Source organism: Amblyomma mixtum, chromosome 7 (assembly GCF_055824585.1).
Source record: "Amblyomma mixtum isolate Tamu chromosome 7, ASM5582458v1, whole genome shotgun sequence".
Classification (NCBI taxonomy): domain Eukaryota; kingdom Metazoa; phylum Arthropoda; class Arachnida; order Ixodida; family Ixodidae; genus Amblyomma; species Amblyomma mixtum.
Window position 1 is genome coordinate 104,628,391 of NC_143018.1, and position 19,022 is coordinate 104,647,412.

General features: G+C 46.5%; 1 protein-coding gene across 1 annotated transcript in view; it reads left to right on the forward strand.

Moving 5' to 3' along the window:
* The first annotated feature begins 600 nt into the window (after positions 1–600).
* The window catches only part of LOC149337080 (salivary peroxidase/catechol oxidase-like), a 47,101-nt gene continuing 28,679 nt past the window's right edge, over positions 601–19,022 (forward strand). The window contains exons 1-3 of the mRNA XM_089554319.1: positions 601–796; positions 7,892–8,086; positions 11,521–11,661. Of these exons, the coding sequence (XP_089410445.1) occupies positions 601–796; positions 7,892–8,086; positions 11,521–11,661 (532 nt within the window). The remainder of the gene's footprint in view (positions 797–7,891; positions 8,087–11,520; positions 11,662–19,022) is intronic.

Below are 19,022 nucleotides of genomic sequence, written 5' to 3' on the forward strand. Positions count from 1 at the left end.
CGCCTTTCCTCTGGTTCAGGTGTCCACTGATATGTAGACACCTCGCCCTCACCTCACACTACGAATATCCTGGCATAGCAGAGCTAAGCCACTGCCAGTTGTTTTTTTTTTTTTCATATGAGTTAGTACATGGGGTTTCTGAACTGTATACATACGCTTGCATATCTTGCCTTTAGACAAAAAAAGAATGTTATGTACCTGCATGGCGTTATCACTGCAACTGCATCTGTCAGCCCGCATGCATGCGCGACTTGTGTTATCCCTACAGCCAGCCGGATAGAGTAGCCAGAGCTCACTTGTTCAGTGGGTCACTCGTTAGTTCTGTTAAAAGTGCTTGTCAAAAAAGATGTAAAAAATGTCACAAATGTTTTTATGTAATATAGACCCAAAGTCCCTTTGCTTCTGTTATTGGTTGTACTTACGCAATATCAATTCCCTGTCCGTAAAAAATGGGCAGGTGAATTTATGCAGCTATTGCGGAAGTAAGATGATGTATGCCATTCTGGCGTTGTAAATACGCTTTCCTAACCCGTATAAGAAATTCGCTCTGCTTATTGATACTTATTTCCTTTTTCTGATGCCTTCCTCGGAAATGAAAGCATGAAGACCGCGGATGTTCGTCGTCAAGTTCTTGTCGACGCACTGAATTCATCAAAGACTTGCGGGACAGCTGTCAAGTGCGATCCCAATAAACGGTTTCGGGAACTCAACGGCACCTGTAACAATCTGGCCCACCCGGACTGGGGCAGCTCTGGCTCCTGTATGCGAAGGGAACTGCCACCAGCGTATGACGACTGTAAGTCAGAACATGTTGGTTTGGTATGTGGGGTTTCACGTACCGTAGCTGGGCATGAATTGTGGGAGACTCCGTGATGGAAACCTCCGCATTCATTTCAACCAGAATTCGTTTACGTATACAGCAGTCACACATCACACGGTTGTTTTTGCATTTGAACTTCATCAAAATGGCGCCGCCCCGGTCAATATTCCACCTCGTGACCTTGGAATCAGTAGCCGAACGCCGTAGCCAGTAAGCCATCCCGGTGTCGAAGGCAGAAAATGAAGCAGGTGTTTTAATTTAGGTGTAAGCAATAGGCCCGATCCTTTGAAGCAGATACTACCACGGCCACTCGGCGCAAATATCACAGCACTTTAAACATCTGATTGAAAGTTTGTTCACGCAGCTTAAAATCTTTCGGGAATAGCTGCGGTCTCAAACCTTTCATGGCGTACGTATTAGTAGAAACTGTCCCGAAGTCTAATGTCAGTTCTCACGCAGACAGTACTGTACGCGGCATCTGTGTCCGCTATGCGTTAGGCCTTACTTGGATTGGGTTGTGCAAAATACATAAAAAAGGGTCGCATTTTCTTTAAGCATTTTCAAGGCCAGAACAGTCAGTCTCCATGGGAATAAAAACGGGGAAGTTGATTTGTAATGCAGAACTGCAATTTACTGCTAAAATTCCAGGTAATTACCAATAATGCGTCTATTCTCCTAGGCCTGATAGGGATCCAGGTCGACGGCCAAACGAATAGCAGTAAAGAACAATCGCGAATATAAAACGGTATTCTGCATACAGACTGTCTATACCGCACACTGGACACTTGGCCGTGCAGGAAGCATTAGAACCGGTTAACCATGGTATACAGGTTTGTTGAAAAGAATATAAAGATGAAGAGACAAAATTCCACCGTGGGGAAGCGCGCACTTGGTACCAACACTGCTGAGTGGCCCTATGTAAAAATTTGGATTTGAATGACCTAAGAAAAATTTCATATCTTTGAAAGCGTACGCTGCGTGTGTGCGCATGTGTGTTTTTATGGAGGTAGGTGGGGGGGGGGGGGGGGGCGAAGAATGGGAATAAACATTGCGTCCTAGCAGCACCACCTCAGCACTTGTCACACAAGTCGACAGGACCACACCACATCATGTGCACTTGAAAGAAGCCACTCAACCTCCCCATGTATTACGCAGCGCCGGACGGCTGCCAGTCGAAAATTGGCATCGCCTTTTCGAAGTCAAGGCAGCGACTAGTTCTTGAGTGGAATGCGACATGCTGGTACACATGGGTGAGCAGCTGGACGGGGACGAAATCTGCTGATACGTTACGTACATTGGCGAAAACGTGGAGCCATGGGACAACCTCAAGACTCCAAAGCTGGATCGTTTTGCTGCTGCCGGCGAAGGCTACTTTCACTTGTTCATCCATTCACGCTGGTCTAAGGACCAGACAGTGAAACGTTACTACGATGAAAAGATGACTAGGCTTGTTCACTGATCTCAAGGACTATTACATCAACTCCGGCCTCAGTGATGGTGTACCTTTGACATGAACCTTGCCCTCGCGGGAATGACCATCAGTACCCGTCGCAGTCAACCACCGCGATGCAGCTAGTCCAGTCATCTCTGAGTCAGGTGAACGTATCTTTGTTTTGTTTTTTTGCGGCCTAATCTAACAATGCGACAAACGACCGCATCCCTCCATCGCAGTCAGTGCCTTTAACTAGGAGACGACTTCTCCTCATCTACGAGTGCCGGCACTGATCAGACGTTGTTCAGCCGTTGGCTTTCCACGCCGGATGCATAGGCACAACAAATGTCCACGCCACGCTAATGTGTCTAGTCTGCTCTTGATATCGAGCAAAAAATGGTGCACGGCGACACAGACCTCCACTAATGCGCCTGCGGCGTCGATGAAAGGGAGAGCTGTTACTGAAACTCTTGATACGTTAGCAACAATGTCCTGTGTCAACGAGACTGTTTACAAAAAATTACGACTCCAATCATAAGAGACTCTTCCTTCAGTGTTAAGCAAGTTACATTCACCTCAAGTTTTCTGGTTCGCGTCTATGTTGACCTACAGGTTGGCAGCAAGAAGAGGACGCTCAACTACACGAACTGCAAACAGAGGCTGATTCACTTCTTCGCCTGTGTAACGCGTTTTACTTTAACAAAAGTAGTGAATTTTAGCGACAAAATTGTGACTGTAGGAAAGCCTCTGTTCTGCAAGGCATGCAAGGCACGAGAATTTCGTCCAGAATTCGACAATCTCGACAATTCCGAGAACCATCATTTATCAGCACATTATGAGATGCAGATAAATCATTCTGTGCTGCCCCAACGCAACATCAACATGTCCTGCTAGAACAACTAACAAAACAAGAAGCCGTTTTTTTCCAAATCCCAAACAGACATCGATGCATAACAGCCGAGCGGCACAAAGTCACTGCCGCTGATAATACTCCAACTTATGGCCCTCCGCACAGATGTTCGCAAAAATATCGAGTATAAATGGACACGCAAGGGGATACCCTCCTTGCTCAAGGCTTCGTGATTCCTCCTCTATCCATCTACGCAGCTCCGGTCATCCTACCAGAAAAAAAAGGTACACGATGCACACGCCTGTGCATTGCTTACCACCTACTGAACGCCACCGTCATGCCTGACTACCAATCAGTTCCTCGAATTTGCCTTGTTTCATACCACCTCAGGCATTTCTACGCTGGGCATCACGAGAGAGCACTGGCATATCGGAATTCTCCCTGATGATGTGCACGGAACGCCTTTCTCACTCCTAGCGGCCATTTTGAATGATTAGTGATGCCGAACGATGAAAGGAATCATCAGAAAGCACTGTCTCCAGCATATAGCGAACTACTTTGATGATGTCATTATTAACTTGCACACGTTCATGAATCACACAGGACATCCCGAAGCACTATTCAAAAGCCTTTCGCGCCGGGCATATCAAGCTCACGCACAAGAAGACCCCTTTTTCTCAGTCTTCTGTTGAATACTTAGGCGAAAAGATTTCTGCGGGCTTCGCTATGTCGAAACCAGGCAACATCGATGCCGTGTTTCCCCACACCTCCGTGAAAAAAGAACCTCTAACAATTTTTGGCCATCGTCAGCGTTTATAGGAGAACATTCTCCAATTCAGAACTCTTTGTCTTCTACTGACAAAGTTATTTAAAAAGGTCACAGAATTGTTGTGGTTGCCAGGATGCGGGCGTGCATTTGCAGGACTGGAAAAATTACTGGCTGAGGAGTCGATCTTCAAATTTTCTATCCCAGCAAGCCATACATTATCTGCAGTGATGTATCAATTAAAGGCATTGGCACCGCCCTCAAACAGCCAGATGAAGACGGTGCACACTTCTGAAGCATGAAACTAGCTATGCCATCACAGAGCGAGAGTGTCTCTCGGTTGATGATGCTGTGGTTTGGTGGCATTGCTGATTGCAGGGGGCCCTTTGCCTGTAATCACAGGCCAAACGAAGATTCAATGCGTGAACACCATCAAAAATCTTCACGGCAATTTATTTCGATGCGCGCTGAAATTCACTCTGTGTGTATCAATATTAAAGACCTGCAGACAGTTCCAAAACCGAAGCAGACGCGCTGTCCCTAGCTCTGATGATTGAATCAATCAAAATGGCAGATCTTGAAGCTCATCATGCTGACCATCGTCAAGAGAAATGCGCAATACAGAACGATACCGCTCTCTTTACAAAGAATGGAATACGAGAAGTTAATGTTCCCTGAGTACTTCGACCGACCGTTCTTCAAAGAGCTCACGAGGGTTACGGACACTGGCACAAACAAGGCGCTCCTCATATTTTCTCGCCAATACTACTGACCTTTCATAACCAACGATGCCGCCATCTCCATCGGCACTGTGACACTTCACAAAATCGCGAGCCAAAACCAAAACGTATGGCTCTCTTGTGTTGCTACCTCTGGCTGAAAAGCCTTTCAACCTTTTAGCAATGGATAAATCGGTGGCTTTGCTGAGTGCGGCTCACCCTAGAATTTTATCAACCCGACCATCGACCACGCTGCTCGCTACGTCTGGGTGTTTGCTCACAAGAAAGAAACACGTGATGCCAACATTTCATGCTTTCTGAACATGTTTGACTCTGGCAAGACGTAGATATCCCTTCAGGCGCTAAAGTTGTGTATTAGAGGTCGTCTAAAACAACCAAGAGAAAATAGACACATGGCCAACAAATAAGGTGCAGAATAATGCGGAGCACACACATGCGTAAAAGGGTGCGGTTAAAAAAAATAGCCAAAAAGGACATGGGGCGAAGCTACATCCTGGACGATAATATGTAGCCTCAAATATGTACACATCCGTTAACTGTATAAAACCACGCGAAAGGGTATGACTCACAGTTTCCTGCAATCACTATAGAGAAGTCTTGTCAGTTGATGTATATACCGCTTTTAATAAGCAGAATAAAAGATACCAGTAAAGTTAGCTGTTCTCAAAAAGCTGGTCACAAAAAACGAGGCGATTAAGAAAGGCAAATTTACTTACGCATCCTTTAGGTTCATGCCTGACGAGACGGCTTTAAACTTTCGAATTAAAAATGATTCTCCGACTCTTCGGACGTAGCGTGATCGACACGCCGATTCAAGATGGTGGCTTGTAATTTATCAAATGAGTGACCCGAAACATTTGCACACCCGGCAGTTTCGTTAGACTTACACTTTGAGCCTTATGGTTGTAAGCGCAATCTAAAATACGTCGCAGTTTGACCTGCACACTGCAGCTGGCAGGCGGCACAATATAATGCATAAATTGCATTTTCACAGTAGCGGGTGAACTTACCTCTAATTCTTACAATCTAGCTAGAAACAGTGCTAACAGGTACATGTAGGCATATTTTACAGCGATATTTAGTGTATGTTGCGCAGCTGGAAAACACTGGACGGGTGACTGCAGAAAAAACTGAAAGATCACTCAAATTTTTAGCACGTCGGAATACAGCTCGCTGTGTTCCCTTAAAAACGACCTTTAAACGGTCACTTTGCGTCATAATATTATGCTTTCTTCTTAGATTGCCTGATACATTAGGGTCAGAGGCCGAGTAGGTCAGGACTAAGTTGTTTGGTTTTTTCAAGATAGGTTGTTTTGCTTCCCACAGTAATGACGGCGGCCACGCGCGTCTGCGCGTTTCACAGCGTCGTCACTTATCTTTGCTGTTTTTTGAGAACAATGCGAAGTTGTGCGCCATACTTGTAAAAAGCTGATGGCGCCCAGCATATTCTTTTAAAGCGGATGGCCTCACTGTAGCGGATGATAGTTTTACAGTGTTTTACATGGCTGCAGTTGTTATAAAGGCAGGTTCCTTGTTTGTTGTTGCCAAGAGACAGTGTGCCATCAAGAAACAATTACTATAGCGCCGCCTTTGTCTACCGGCTTTATAGTACCCGCAGAGGATGTCACCAATTTCTTTATTGGTTCAGATTCATCAACAAATAAATTGTTCCCGAAAGGAACTTAATATTTCTATGCTTGCATATACTTGCAATAAACGCCTATAAGATATAAATTATATAAAGATTTAAAGATATAATTGATTGTAAAACATTTTATTCGCCGGGAAGAGCTTGGCAAGAGGTCGCGTTAAGTGGTCGAGAGTACATAGCCCTCGACGACTTTGTCAGCCCACTCCACCGCCAAAACTTGCGTTCTGGGGTCAGAGCTAGACAGCACGGTCTCCCACCGCTCGAGAGAAGGAGCTGTAACTAGATCACCCGGAGGTGGCTCTATTTTGCAGTCCCACAGGAAAGATATAACGCAGCTACAACGAGAAGAGACGGAAAGCGGCGCCGAAATCAAACACACGTCATCAGCTAATGCAACGCGGTTCCCTAAGCAAGGCGAAATTTGCGCAATTCAAGAAATGTAAAAGCATAAAAAAATGCTTTGCGATCCATAGAACCCAACCAAATAACGTCAAATTACTTGGCGCAACTTTAAAGAAATGGGATGCTGCAAAAATGAAAAAGCATTAAAGTAAAGTGCATCATCCTAATCGCGCTTTCACCTTCCGTAGTTCACCGCCGCGGTGGCTCAGTGGCTATGGTGCTCGGCTGCTGGCCCGAAAGACGCGGGTTCGATCCCGGCCGCGGCGGTTGAATTTCTTTGGAGGAGAAATTCGAGGCCCGTGCACTGTGCGATGTCAGTGCACGTTAAAGAACCCCAGGTGGTCGAAATTTCCGGAGCCCTCCACTACGGCGTCTCTCATAGCCTGAGTCGCTTTGGGACGTTAAACCCCATAAACCAAACCAAACTTTCCGTAGTTCATCGCTTCAGGCCATCTAAGCGTCTGTCAATTTTTTTCTTTCTCTTTGCCAATGCGGAACGCAACGCATCTTTCGATGCGATGTCGTGGCGTTCTGTAAATAAGCCATTTGCCTCACTAACCACCACTTGAGAGACTGGTCTAATTTTTATGCTGAACAAATGAAAATGTTCGCGTTCTGTTTTGGAACTCTCATTGCCAACACTTATGCATAGAGAGTAGCACTGCGGCTTCAACGATTGATCCTACTTTGAGCTGCGCCGTGTAGCTACGTCGCTGTTTATTTGAAGTTTTGCTCGTTGGACTCATTGCGACGCCGTTACAAGAAAGGTCTTTGCGGAGTACCGTGCGGCAGCGCCATAAGTCTGCCTACTGACCCAACTCATTTACGCCCCCTGCTTCAACAGTCCAAAAGGCCGTAACATGGGTAAAAATGTACTGTATCTGTAGCGTACCGCAATGAAGGCCGCAACATTATCCTTTGTCTAATTCCGTCCACTGCCGTACAAAGACTTCATCCGTATCCCTGTTAATAACCCCGTCCTATGCCAGCTGCGGCCGCGTTCTCCTCGCAGACTTACTAATCTCATCCGCCCCCTTCATTCTCTCTTAACCCCTGCAACTCTTGTCTGGCCTTTTGTGAAAATACTGCTCAGAATACAGGAAGCGCACCTTTGCTGGTGACATGCGCAACGCCGTTATACGAAATCGCTGCCAGAGGACGCGACTGCCCAGTGTGGCCAGAGCTAAGGCCGGATGGACTCCGGCGATGACATCAGTGGTACCCTTGCAGGCGTATCCTCTGTGCGACTGTCCGTGAGCGGTCGTCCTCTGCCCAGCGCCCGCCTGGTATCCATGATCATCCATCCGCAGAGGCGCACCGACGACAGGCACCTCACCAACCTTGGGGTGCTGTTCGGCCAGCTGCTCACGCATGACATATCGTTCGCAGCCCCTGCGCTTCCGCACACCCTGCCGACCAATTACGGTAAGCTCATTTAGAAAATTACCGGGAATGACAACGTGGCTACCTGAATAAGAGGACTTTTCTAGAGACGGGCGAGTATTTGAACTTTTTAGTATTCTTCTATTCGATTCACTTAACAAATCAAATAGCTTTAGTTTATAGGGTTTAAAGTCCCAAAGCGACTAAGGCTTTGAGGACACCATAGTGGAGGGCTCCAGAAATTTCGACCACCTGTGGTTCCTTAAATAGCACTGACATCGCACAGTACACTGGCCTCTAAAATTTCGCCTCCATCGGGTTAGAGCATGATTGAAATTATTGAGACCAAATGGAATTCGTTAACCAGTTTTCGAATAGCCTTCGAAAAATTGGCTCGATATTTTAATGGGGCATGCCGTTGTTGTTTCCGGTGAATTTTTCAACATCAGGGCCTACTCCAACACCGCACAAAAACGCTGCCGCGATCAGTTTGCGAGAAAAGAAGGCTTACTTCAATGCCGTGACGCGTTTCATTCGTGGGACGGTTTCATATTCCCCGCACATAAGGGTGTTAAGATGAAAAATGGCAGCCCAGAGGAAACAACGACGACACCGAAGAAACATACACCGCAGGACCAGTCCCTAAATTATCCAAATACTCCACTCCTTGTTTGGGTTCGTATCCACTATGCACCCTGGCCAATCCCCCGCCATGGGTATGCGCCATTAAACGCGAGGAATATATCATCATCATCAAGCGCTGCCATGAAGAATGCCCTATTAGCACACGCGAAGATATCGCACAATGGTGTTTAAATCTGATTCAGGTTGCATGGTCCATCTAGTTTTAGCCAACCCTGGCTTCATGCTTGACATTGGAGGCCGTTTCTCAAACTGTCGCCCCTCTCATGTCAGATTGGCTGCAGTTTCTTCTCTGTTGTCATCTGTAACAAAATTCTATTTCCCTGTTCGTATGGCACGATGGACAAAGGGTTAATACATTGACTTCGTTTTGCTGGTCCCGCAGTGTAGATCAGGGTTGCGTTTTTGAACAGATATACATCTTTAATTAATTTTTTTCGGGCGTCGCCGCAAGTGCTTCGTTGTTTCACATGAATATTCATTTTGTAAGAATATTCGCACAGGTAGCGAACAATCACAACGACTATTCAGTTCGTATTCAATTTGGTAGCAACGCTGTAGTCGGACACAAGTCAGAGAAAGGCAGCTTTTTTCCTGTCAAAAGGTCCCGTTCTAGCCAATAGGATCGGCTGATTCTTTTGAACCTAATAGCGTGAGTAGTAGGACAACGTACAGAGGGGACTATCCTTTTTCATTTGCCACTGCATGCGTTCTTTCGCTAGCAGGTTCATGAGAATCTGTCGACATCATTCGCTAGAAGGGAGTCCTTTGACAGAAAAAAAAGCCGTTTTTTTTTACTTCTATCTGTTTAGAGACGGTTCGTATTTGATCCGGGTGTGAAAACTGTACAATTCACCCACACCTGTACTATGTCGAATGGGCCTAGGGTGGAAAATAATTAATTTAAGACATACTTGAAAACCTAAAAAAACATCATTGTTGGTGTTGTACGGATTTCATATAGCTTACGACCGCTGGACACCCTTAATTCTGTCACAAATAACGAGAGGGAAGGCGATCAGCATACTTGGCTCCAATGTGCTTCTATTCCATGCAATAGCATGTTATTCCATAGCGAAGGTATACACAGCCGTACCTGCACCAGGGCGTCTTTCCGGAAGCTGCATAAACGCCGTGATAGCTATGGCTTGCCAACGAAGATCTATCAAAATACAAGCAAGCATGAGTATTGGTTTTTCGAGATTCGGAAATAGGCCCCCTTTTAATTCCTTTTAAAGGCCCTTCGAAAGAACACCTAAATGAAAGAGAGGTGTTCAGCAGCGCCAGAGATGGAGCGGTCGTGGTGTACCTATGGCAGCATTTGCGGACGCGGCATAGTGGCGACACATACAGGCAAAGAAGGAACAGAAAGAGGACAGACAACACAGTGCACTTAACCGTGTTTCCCGCCATCTTTGTGCCTGTTTTTAACCTGTGCCTTTCGTAATTATGCAGCGTTCGCAAATGTTTACTAGAAGGGTGACTACTGCCCAGAAACTCTCGGGCTCTTGATAAAGGTTTTAGGTAGAGCTGTTAAAACAATTCTTGGTCAATAAATCGCATTTCATCTAGGTATATACATGTCCTCATCAGCTTGGCATGGATCGTAAGCTTCGACCTTATTTTCTGTTCTGCTGCAAAATAAAGTCGTTTTTCGTTTCTTTTTGTTTAAACTTTCTGGAACTCTTCAGGACTCATGGTTTAGACGGTTTGTACGAAAACTTGCATTTGGAATCAGTTTGTTTTTAAATTCGTTCCCCGGAATTTCGCAAAATCGACCGATGGTCATAAAAGGGCAAAAACGCTTGCACTTATTTCTTGATTGCATTATAATTTATTTTGTCGTACAAGCTGAATGTTTACTCAAATGTTTGGGAGATGTGGGCGAAAACTTCACCGTGACGTGAATAGCCTTATCACTAATTTCACACAGCTGAGTAAATAATGATGAGCATTCGGAGTTTTTGGATAGTATTATATTCAGAATAGTTGAAGTTCTGGCAGAAATGCGAATCGGTTTAAGCCCAGCTTGCTTCAGGCAAAAGTTGAAACATACATATTTCACCTTTTTTCCTTCTCAACTGCCCGCAGTTAGTCGCCCTAAGTCTAGCCGGTCAGTATTTGGAAAACTACATTCTCCAAAGAGAATAATTGGCTCTTTCTACCAATCAGGATAAATAGGCTGTTAAATTTGGGGGGCAATCCTGAGTCTGGGTTTCGGGCTCTGTAGCAAACGTTAATTGGACGCTTTTGGGAGGAGAGCCGCAGTTTAAACTCATATATCTCTTTCAGGGGTTCCTAATCGATGATATGCTTGGAAAAGTGAGGCAGAAGCAACACTGATACTCCGACGTTTAAGACATATATCATTTCCTTCTTTTCTCCATCATCTCGCGTGAGTTAGAAGGCGAGACAGAAACAGTCAGCAAGTACGTCACCCTACCACAATGTGTCTATGCCCCAATGCGGCTCTAACCTGCAAACTGCAGCACTTGGCAACGAATCAGTTATACTGACATCGTCCACAACGTCTCGCGACAGTACCCTGTGCTACATAGTAAAGCAATGAGACTACTCTCCAAGTCTATATCTCTTGGGGATTATTTGGCCCGAGTAGCTGAATACTCTGTGACGTCGTGGGATAGGACCACCGGCCTACCAGTGGCAGCAACTTCCGCTCCAGCTATCAGCCTTCGCACTTTGACGTCCTTCGATCACTGAACCGTGTATTGACCGTTCACAATGTGCTTTTTATTGCAACTCAGCGTTAACGCAGGGCGAGGCTGCCGTGATAAGCAGACTTTGCCTTTCTTTTTTTTTTTTGTTCTTACCAGGACGCGGACCGAACCCGACGTGCCTGCAGGGGCCCTCGTGCTTGCCCATCGAGGTGCCGGAAAACGATGACTTTTACGCACAATACAACGTCACACGAATAGGCATGATGCGGACCGTGACGTGCAGCCAGTGCGGAGATGGTATTTATGACCATTTTCCTTCCTTCCCACCCTCGTGCATGCATGCAATGCAGTTGAAATAGAGCATATGTATCTGGTTTCCGTGGTTCGAAACCCGGGAACCACCCCAGAAAAAAAAACGAGTCATGTGGCCAGCCAGACGAAGTGGCCAACGTCGTTCAAAACCCGGCATTTCGTGGAAGAAATCTCGCCGATCCGGGTTTCGAACCACCCACAAAAAAAAAAACTAGTCATGGGGGTCAGCGAGACCAACTGCACAACTACGCCTGCGGTGGGCCCTGAACACAAAGAACTGGTCCAGGGGCTAATGAAGCCATGCTATTTAATGCTAAAGAACGCTGTAAAGTCTGACCTGAGGAGAAACGAAGAAATGCGCCCATTTACCTGAAAGGGAGCTAATTGCAATGATATACTGGCCTGGATGGCAACTCCTGCGGTAATGTAATACAATACCTGAGCTTCAGTCCTGAGCGCCTCCGAAACAACTGGCCTCGGTTCAAGTTCGTTATCGGGTGAGGCTTGGCTAGCCACGCTGTTTGAGGAACTGTTGTCTATGTAATGGCACATGATGAGGATAGCATTGGCAAGAGTTCAAGTTCAAGTTTGTTTTCCTTTCTTACACAGGAGGAGCCGGAACTAAAAGCTGTGGTAACAGTTTGACTGAAGGTCCCGACTCCTTGAGATAGCGGTAGTACAGAAAGAAGGCGAGGGTCACATCATTCACATCAATTCGTAATGCCATGGGTAGGCGATACAGATCCGCACTTAGCGCGAACACACATGCAAAAAAAATCGCAATACACACATGTACTCAAAGCGAATGTTATTAATAACTAGATAACTAACTAGATAAATAACTAGTGGCTGTCGGGATAGTTGATTTCATACTCGTTCGTCCTGTCATCTTGTTTTTCTATGTGTGATCTCTTTTGCGCAAAAAAAAACCTTTCATGTCATTTCAAGTATCATAAGAATAAGCAAGCTATACACTGCTTCGGGCGGGTACGTATTCTGTTATTATTATTCACCGGGAAAGCCAGAATTATGTATGGTATTCTCCTTGGGCAAGAAAATAGCAAGCAAACGACGAATCCGCCAACATTAATGAGAGGGTGGCAGTACTCGTAAATAAGCCTAATAAGGAACACAAGATGAAGATTTTCTAGCCTTGTGCATCGACATCTATTCAAAATGACGAAATGTGGTGGAAGGCTTGAACTGAGCAGAATGAAAGCCCTGTACGCTGCGCTTCCTGGCTAACTGAGTGCAAGAGTGACGCAACGGGCAAGCGAGCCGGTTGCAGAAAATTATGGCATAGGCGCCTAGACAAGACAAGTTGAATAATTTGTAAAATTTGCAGAATAAAGCAATCATTTTTAATGTCGTTCGTAATAGCGAGAAACGCTCTCGGACATAAAAGAGCCTGAATAGTCAGAATAAAAATAAAGCACACTTCATACTGTGCGCCCATATCACCGTCATACAGCCAAGTGGAATTGCAGCGATCGATAGGGACGCAAATAATTAAACACTTAACGTAGAACGATAGAACTAAACATCGATATCAAGTACAAGTGATATTCAACAGTATAAAATGATACTCCAGTTTCAGAAACCACTGAGGTACTGAAAGCGGTAATGGAAAAAATCTATCCAAGGCAAGTAGTTACCGCAGATCTTGAGCGCGGGACGCAGTTCGAAGAATAAGACTACGTATGAGCGCTTTTAGCAGGTAATCTCACGTTGTTAGCAGCTCACAAGTATCCCTCAGAAAGAAAGTTTAAGTTTACAGGCTGCTTCAGCGAAGGTGAACCAGAATTTTTTAAGATAGGCATTTTGAGGTTTAGAGGTCGCGTCTGAGTGCAAGTGTTGGGAACATCCGAAAACATGCGATTCTTTCTAACTAGTAAGGCGGTAAACTAAACTATTTTAATAGTTAACTTTTTCCTACTACAGTTGGACACCTGGTTTAAATTAGAAATATGTAGCTCACAGTCAGCAATATCCATTCCACTTTTTAGAATTTAGAAAACTCAATTCCGTTCGGTGCTGTAACTCAAGTTATGGCCTTCGCGCGCGCATTTAGTTTCATGCATTCTTGGTACATGCGCTGATACGCCCTCAAATAGACTTCACTCCGTGAACCACGTTCCACATGACGTTCTTTTTCCAGCCTCCGCTTGCGATGCTAATCACCAGCGTTTCTAGCCTATGCTCTCTTCTCCAGGGTAGACGGCAGAGCGAAGTTCACGTGACACCTGTGCCATGTGGTTCAGTCAACAGGTGTCGTTGCGTCGCCCACGTCAAGGCCCGAGAGCCCGAGTTAATCGCGTCGTCTAAATTCTAAAAAGTGAAACGACTATCAATCTCGGCGTGCAAAAAATATCTAATTTAAAACAGCCGCCCATCCGCAAGAGTTAAAAAGTTAATTACTAGATATTAGTAACCAGTTCAATGAACATGATTCACCTGTTTTCTTTCTCCGCCAAAGGTGATGTTACAATGCTAACTGAAAGAGCCTATTTTAAGAAATTGTGGTACATCTTCGCAGGAACAGCTCGCATAATAGTTGCAGCTTGCAAAACTTACACATTCACGTGTTGCTAGAGTCATAGACTCTAACGGGGGGAAGGGGGCTGTTGTGATTAAATCGAGAACAGTCCAGCGACCTGTCGAAAGGAAAATAAAAGGCGTAACGTTAAGTGTGAGGAAAGAAGAATTGGTCAAGGAACAAGCGAACAACAAGGGAACAGCAAGGCTGAAATCAAGTAGAAAACATTTCATGGGCATAGTAGTAGTAGTAGTAGTAGTAGTAGTAGTAAAAGACTTTTATTCGACCAAAATTTATAGGCCGAGCATTTCGACCGCCTGGGCGACCAGAAGCCGCTGTTCTTCTTCCCCTTCAGCGCCAAGCCAGTCGAGCCAGGTGGTGATGGATAGAGAGGGTGGGGGGAAGGAACCCGACTACTGAGCAGCCGGGCAATAGAAGAGGCAATGGGCCAGGTCCGCATAGATACAGGGGCAGTTGGGACAGGAAGGGTCCGATCGATAGCGATAGAGGAAGAGGCGGGACGGGGTGATAACTGCATTCATCTGAATGTGCCGAAGAAGGCGAGACTCCGGCACCGTGAGTGATGGATGAGGGGGAGGGTAAAGGCGTTTGTCGAGGCGGAGCTCAAGGTAGACCTCTTTTATGGTGCGGCGAAGGGTGAGTCTCCCACCGTCCTCCGAGGGCTTGGGCCAGGGGATCAACGGTGCCCGGAAAAGTGTGTCGAGGGCGAGCTGATGGGCCAGCTCATTGCCGTCAATCCCTGAATGCCCAGGGACCCAGCGGAGGAAAACGATGGAAGGCTGCAGTGCGGAGACCGCTCGTTCGACCTCCTGTTGGAGAGAAGGGGTCAGGGTGCGTTTCTGTATGTTGTGTATAGCGGCTTGGGAGTCTGAATAGACTGTGTACTCTTGGAGAGAGGGAAGGAGGGCAAATGACTGGAGGGCATGCGCAATGGCGAGAACCTCGAGGGACAATGCGTCTGGAGGGTGTAGATACGGTCCGCTGGTGTGGGTTTCAGGAGCAGGGAGGTGTGGATGGTACAGGGCGTAGCCGCAGGAACCTCGAGGAGCCACGAAAGAGGCATCCGTGTAAGCTACACCCTGGGAATCAAAGAGAGGGGAATGGTGCTGTGCGGCCGCATGACGACGTCCGGCGTGCAGGACGGGGGACATGTTGGTCGGGAGGGGAAGGATACGAAGATTGGGAGCGGGGGTGGGAATAGGAGAGGTAAACGGGGAGATTGGAATGGGCGAGATACCCGCTTGAGTCAATAACCACTGACCCTGACGGGTAAGGGAAAGCCGGGCAAGCTGCGAGTCACGATGGAGACTGAGAAGAGAACGAAGAGGATGGAACAGGCCTGTGGCAAAGAGCTTAGTGGTAGAGGTAGTGATAGGGAGGTTGAGAGCTGCCTTGTAGAGGCCCACAAGGGCAGTCTCGAGAGCGTTAAGTTGAGTCTGAGTGAAGGAAGCGTAGGGTGCAAAGTACAAGACCTTGTTGAGGGCCAGCGCGTGGGCAACTCGGCACGCGTGAGCCTCGTGGAGACCTGAGCGTCGAGTGACCACGCGCCGCAGGAGGTGAGTTACAGAGTGGCAGGTGGTGACAGCGCGGTGGAGGGCTTGCACATTCTTAGCCGCATGCAAAGGGAAGCCAAGAACTTTGCACTGTGTGACGACAGGAATGGGAGAGCCAGAAAGGTGGATAGAGACGAAGTGGTTGTGTGAGCGCTGGTAGGAGGAATGGTTGAGAAGGAGAAGCTCGGATTTCTCAGGAGCAGGAGAGAGGCCAGCGGTGGTGAGAAAGGAGTCGATGAGATCTAGGCCACGTTGCAGGGTGTCCTGTACGTGACCGGGAGAGCCAGATGAACACCAGAGTGTGATGTCATCGGCGTAAAATATATGATGCAGGTCGGGAATTTCAGCTAGCTGGGAGGCGAGAGGGGCCATAGCGAGATTGAAAAGGGTAGGAGAGAGAACAGCACCTTGAGGAGTGCCACGGGTGAGGTGGTGTGGGTTAGACAAGTGGGTATCTACTCGAAAGCGAGCCACACGGTTAGAGAGGAATGAGCGGATATAGGAGTACATGCGGGAGCCACAATCCAAAGAGGCGAGTTGAGAAAGGATGTGATCGTGGCAAACACCGTCAAAGGCCTTGCGAACATCGACGGTCACAAGTGCGTAAATTTGAGTGGGTGTAGGGGACAGAAACGTTTGCTGGAGAATCAGAAACATGTCCTGTGCACAGACGCGGCGTCGGAAGCCAATGAGAGAATGGGGGAAGAACTCCCGTGCCTCAAGAAAATCAGAGAGGCGAGTCAGAGCCATTCGCTCAAGGGTCTTACCAACGCACGACGTCAGGGAGATTGGGCGGAGGTTAGAGAGAGAGGGAGGTTTGCCCGCCTTTGGAATCATAGAAATAAGGGAGGATGTCCAGGAGCTCGGCAAGCAGCCGCTCTGCCAGGCCTCATTGTAGGTTTGGAGGAGGAATTCTTTGGCGCAATCAGGAAGGTTACGAAGTGTGGTGTATGTAATGGCATCCTCACCGGGAGCCGAGCGTGTAGCATTAGCAGCCAGAGCAGATTCGAGCTCCCGGAGAGTGAAGCATTGGTCCAGATCGGGGTTAGGTCCACCTGAATACACCGGGTAGGAGGGTGCCAGAGGGGGCGGGAGGTAGAGAGAGGCGAGTTGATCAAAAACTTCGGAGGGAGTCCCCTGAGTGAGGGCTTTAGCTAGAGTGGGAGCAAGGGCAGGCTTAGTGCCAAGGAGGGATTTAAAGAGAGACCATGCGGATCGCGAGTGGAAAGAAGAATCAAGGCCATCACAAAGAGCACTCCAACGAGAGTGCTCGAGGGAGGCGCAGTGGGCGACGATCTCGGCCCGCAGAGCAGTGATCCGGGAGGAAAGTTGGGCATTGTGTGGTTGGGAGCGAAAGGAGCGTTGAAGACGTTTACGGCGACGCCATAAACGGAGAACGTGAGGATCTGGGTCTTGGATTGGGTAACGAGAGCGAACGCGACGGCTGCTGGACGTGAGCGCTGCAGAGATGCGCGACGTCCAGTCGTCGTAGGATTGAAAGGAGTCGGGGGCGAGATTAGTGCGAAAAGCATGCCAGTCAGTGTGAATAACCGGATGACAGCGAGGGATGTGGGAAAGAGAGGCGTCATGGGCATATACTTGAACCAAGCACTCGTATATTCTCCAAAGCATTAATATAGATTGTAATATGTATCTGTACTCTCCCTCCTGCTCGATCTTCCGAGTATCTTCTAAATAAAATAAATAAACAAATCGGCTAATTAGAAAGGGGCATTAACCTATTCAAGAACGTTGAGCATTTAGTGCAACGCCGAGGGCATAGTGGAGTCCGCCTTTGATCATACAGACTAGGAGGCAAAAATGTTTTACCAAAAGCCCACAGCCTATTTGGAACCGATTGAAATTTGTTGATAGCCACAAGCTTAGCAGATTCCAAATGACGCAGCCGTATTCAAGAATAAGGCAGACCAGGGCTTTGTATGTAACATGGCATTTAGTGGAGCAACAGGAAAATTGCTGGATAAGTTTCGGGGCCTTTCAAGAGCTCTACTGGAAATCAGATCAATGTGGTTAGGTAACCACATAACCTGAATTTTATAAAAAAAAATCTTTGTTTCAGCACTTTTTTTCTTTGAACGACTATCTTTCTACAAATATGTGAACAAGGAATTAGGTATTTTGAGTTTAACGAAGACTTGTTAAGAAGATCGTGATGCTCAGGTGCTTAATTTGTATAATAAGGCACGCAGTCATCAATGTAAAGGCGAATGTTTTTCAATAAATGGCGGGGCAGATCATTGATATATTCATGAAATCGACCACAACAGAGCCATGTGCGACGCCTGATGAAACATCAATGACCGATGATGTAGTGGAATCAAAATATACATATTTGATTATATATAGAAAATATACATCGATATACATCGATATATCGATGTATATCGATGTATACACATGAAATACGCACATACGTATACATATGTTTGATGGTGATGATCTATTCTAATGCGATGGTGCAAGGAAGATCTGTGTAGTTTTATACAACGCAGAAGGGTTATTCTCTGCAGGTGCAGAAAATATGTCCCTGCAGAGTTCAAATTATGAGCTTGATGTTTTGATGTTTTTTTGTCCCAAGTTTTAATGATGACCATAGCGCCTCAGCTATAAAAGCGTGCAGCCGTTTAAAGTCGTGTCTTAAAAGTATGTGCTGGTGATCTAAATTTTTCTCGGCTGCCTGCTTAGTGCACGCTTCTTTTTTTTTCGACTGTTTCTGTCTTATAGCTTGCGGTTCACAATAATATGCCTCATAATTTATGTTGACGCTGTCCGGTACTCTGAACATGTCTACAGCACTCTAAGGTCTATGAAAACATTCACTAAACCGCCTTTTTGCTGGTGCTTGTAAAAACGTATGAAAGACGCAAACAGGGAAGACAACTATAGGCTGTTGTCAGTGTAAAGAAGGCGTCCTTACAGGGCGCGCTGTCCCTTTTACTTCTCCAAGTTATGGTTTCACCTTAGGTTTCACTCACCGCAACATATATGACTTCCGTTTTGTTGGTCATCAGCGATTGCTGGTTTTCGTAGTTAATCTATTGAAGATGTCTACCTGCGAAATCCTTTTCGCCGTGAAAGTATCGAATTCCTCTAGCGCCAATACAGCAATTTGATTGGCCTGTGGATAACTGGTGTAGACCTCTCATAACTCGATGTAACCATTTGAACAGTGGTTGTTTTTGAGCATAAGGTGTTGCTGGTCGCCCATTATACGC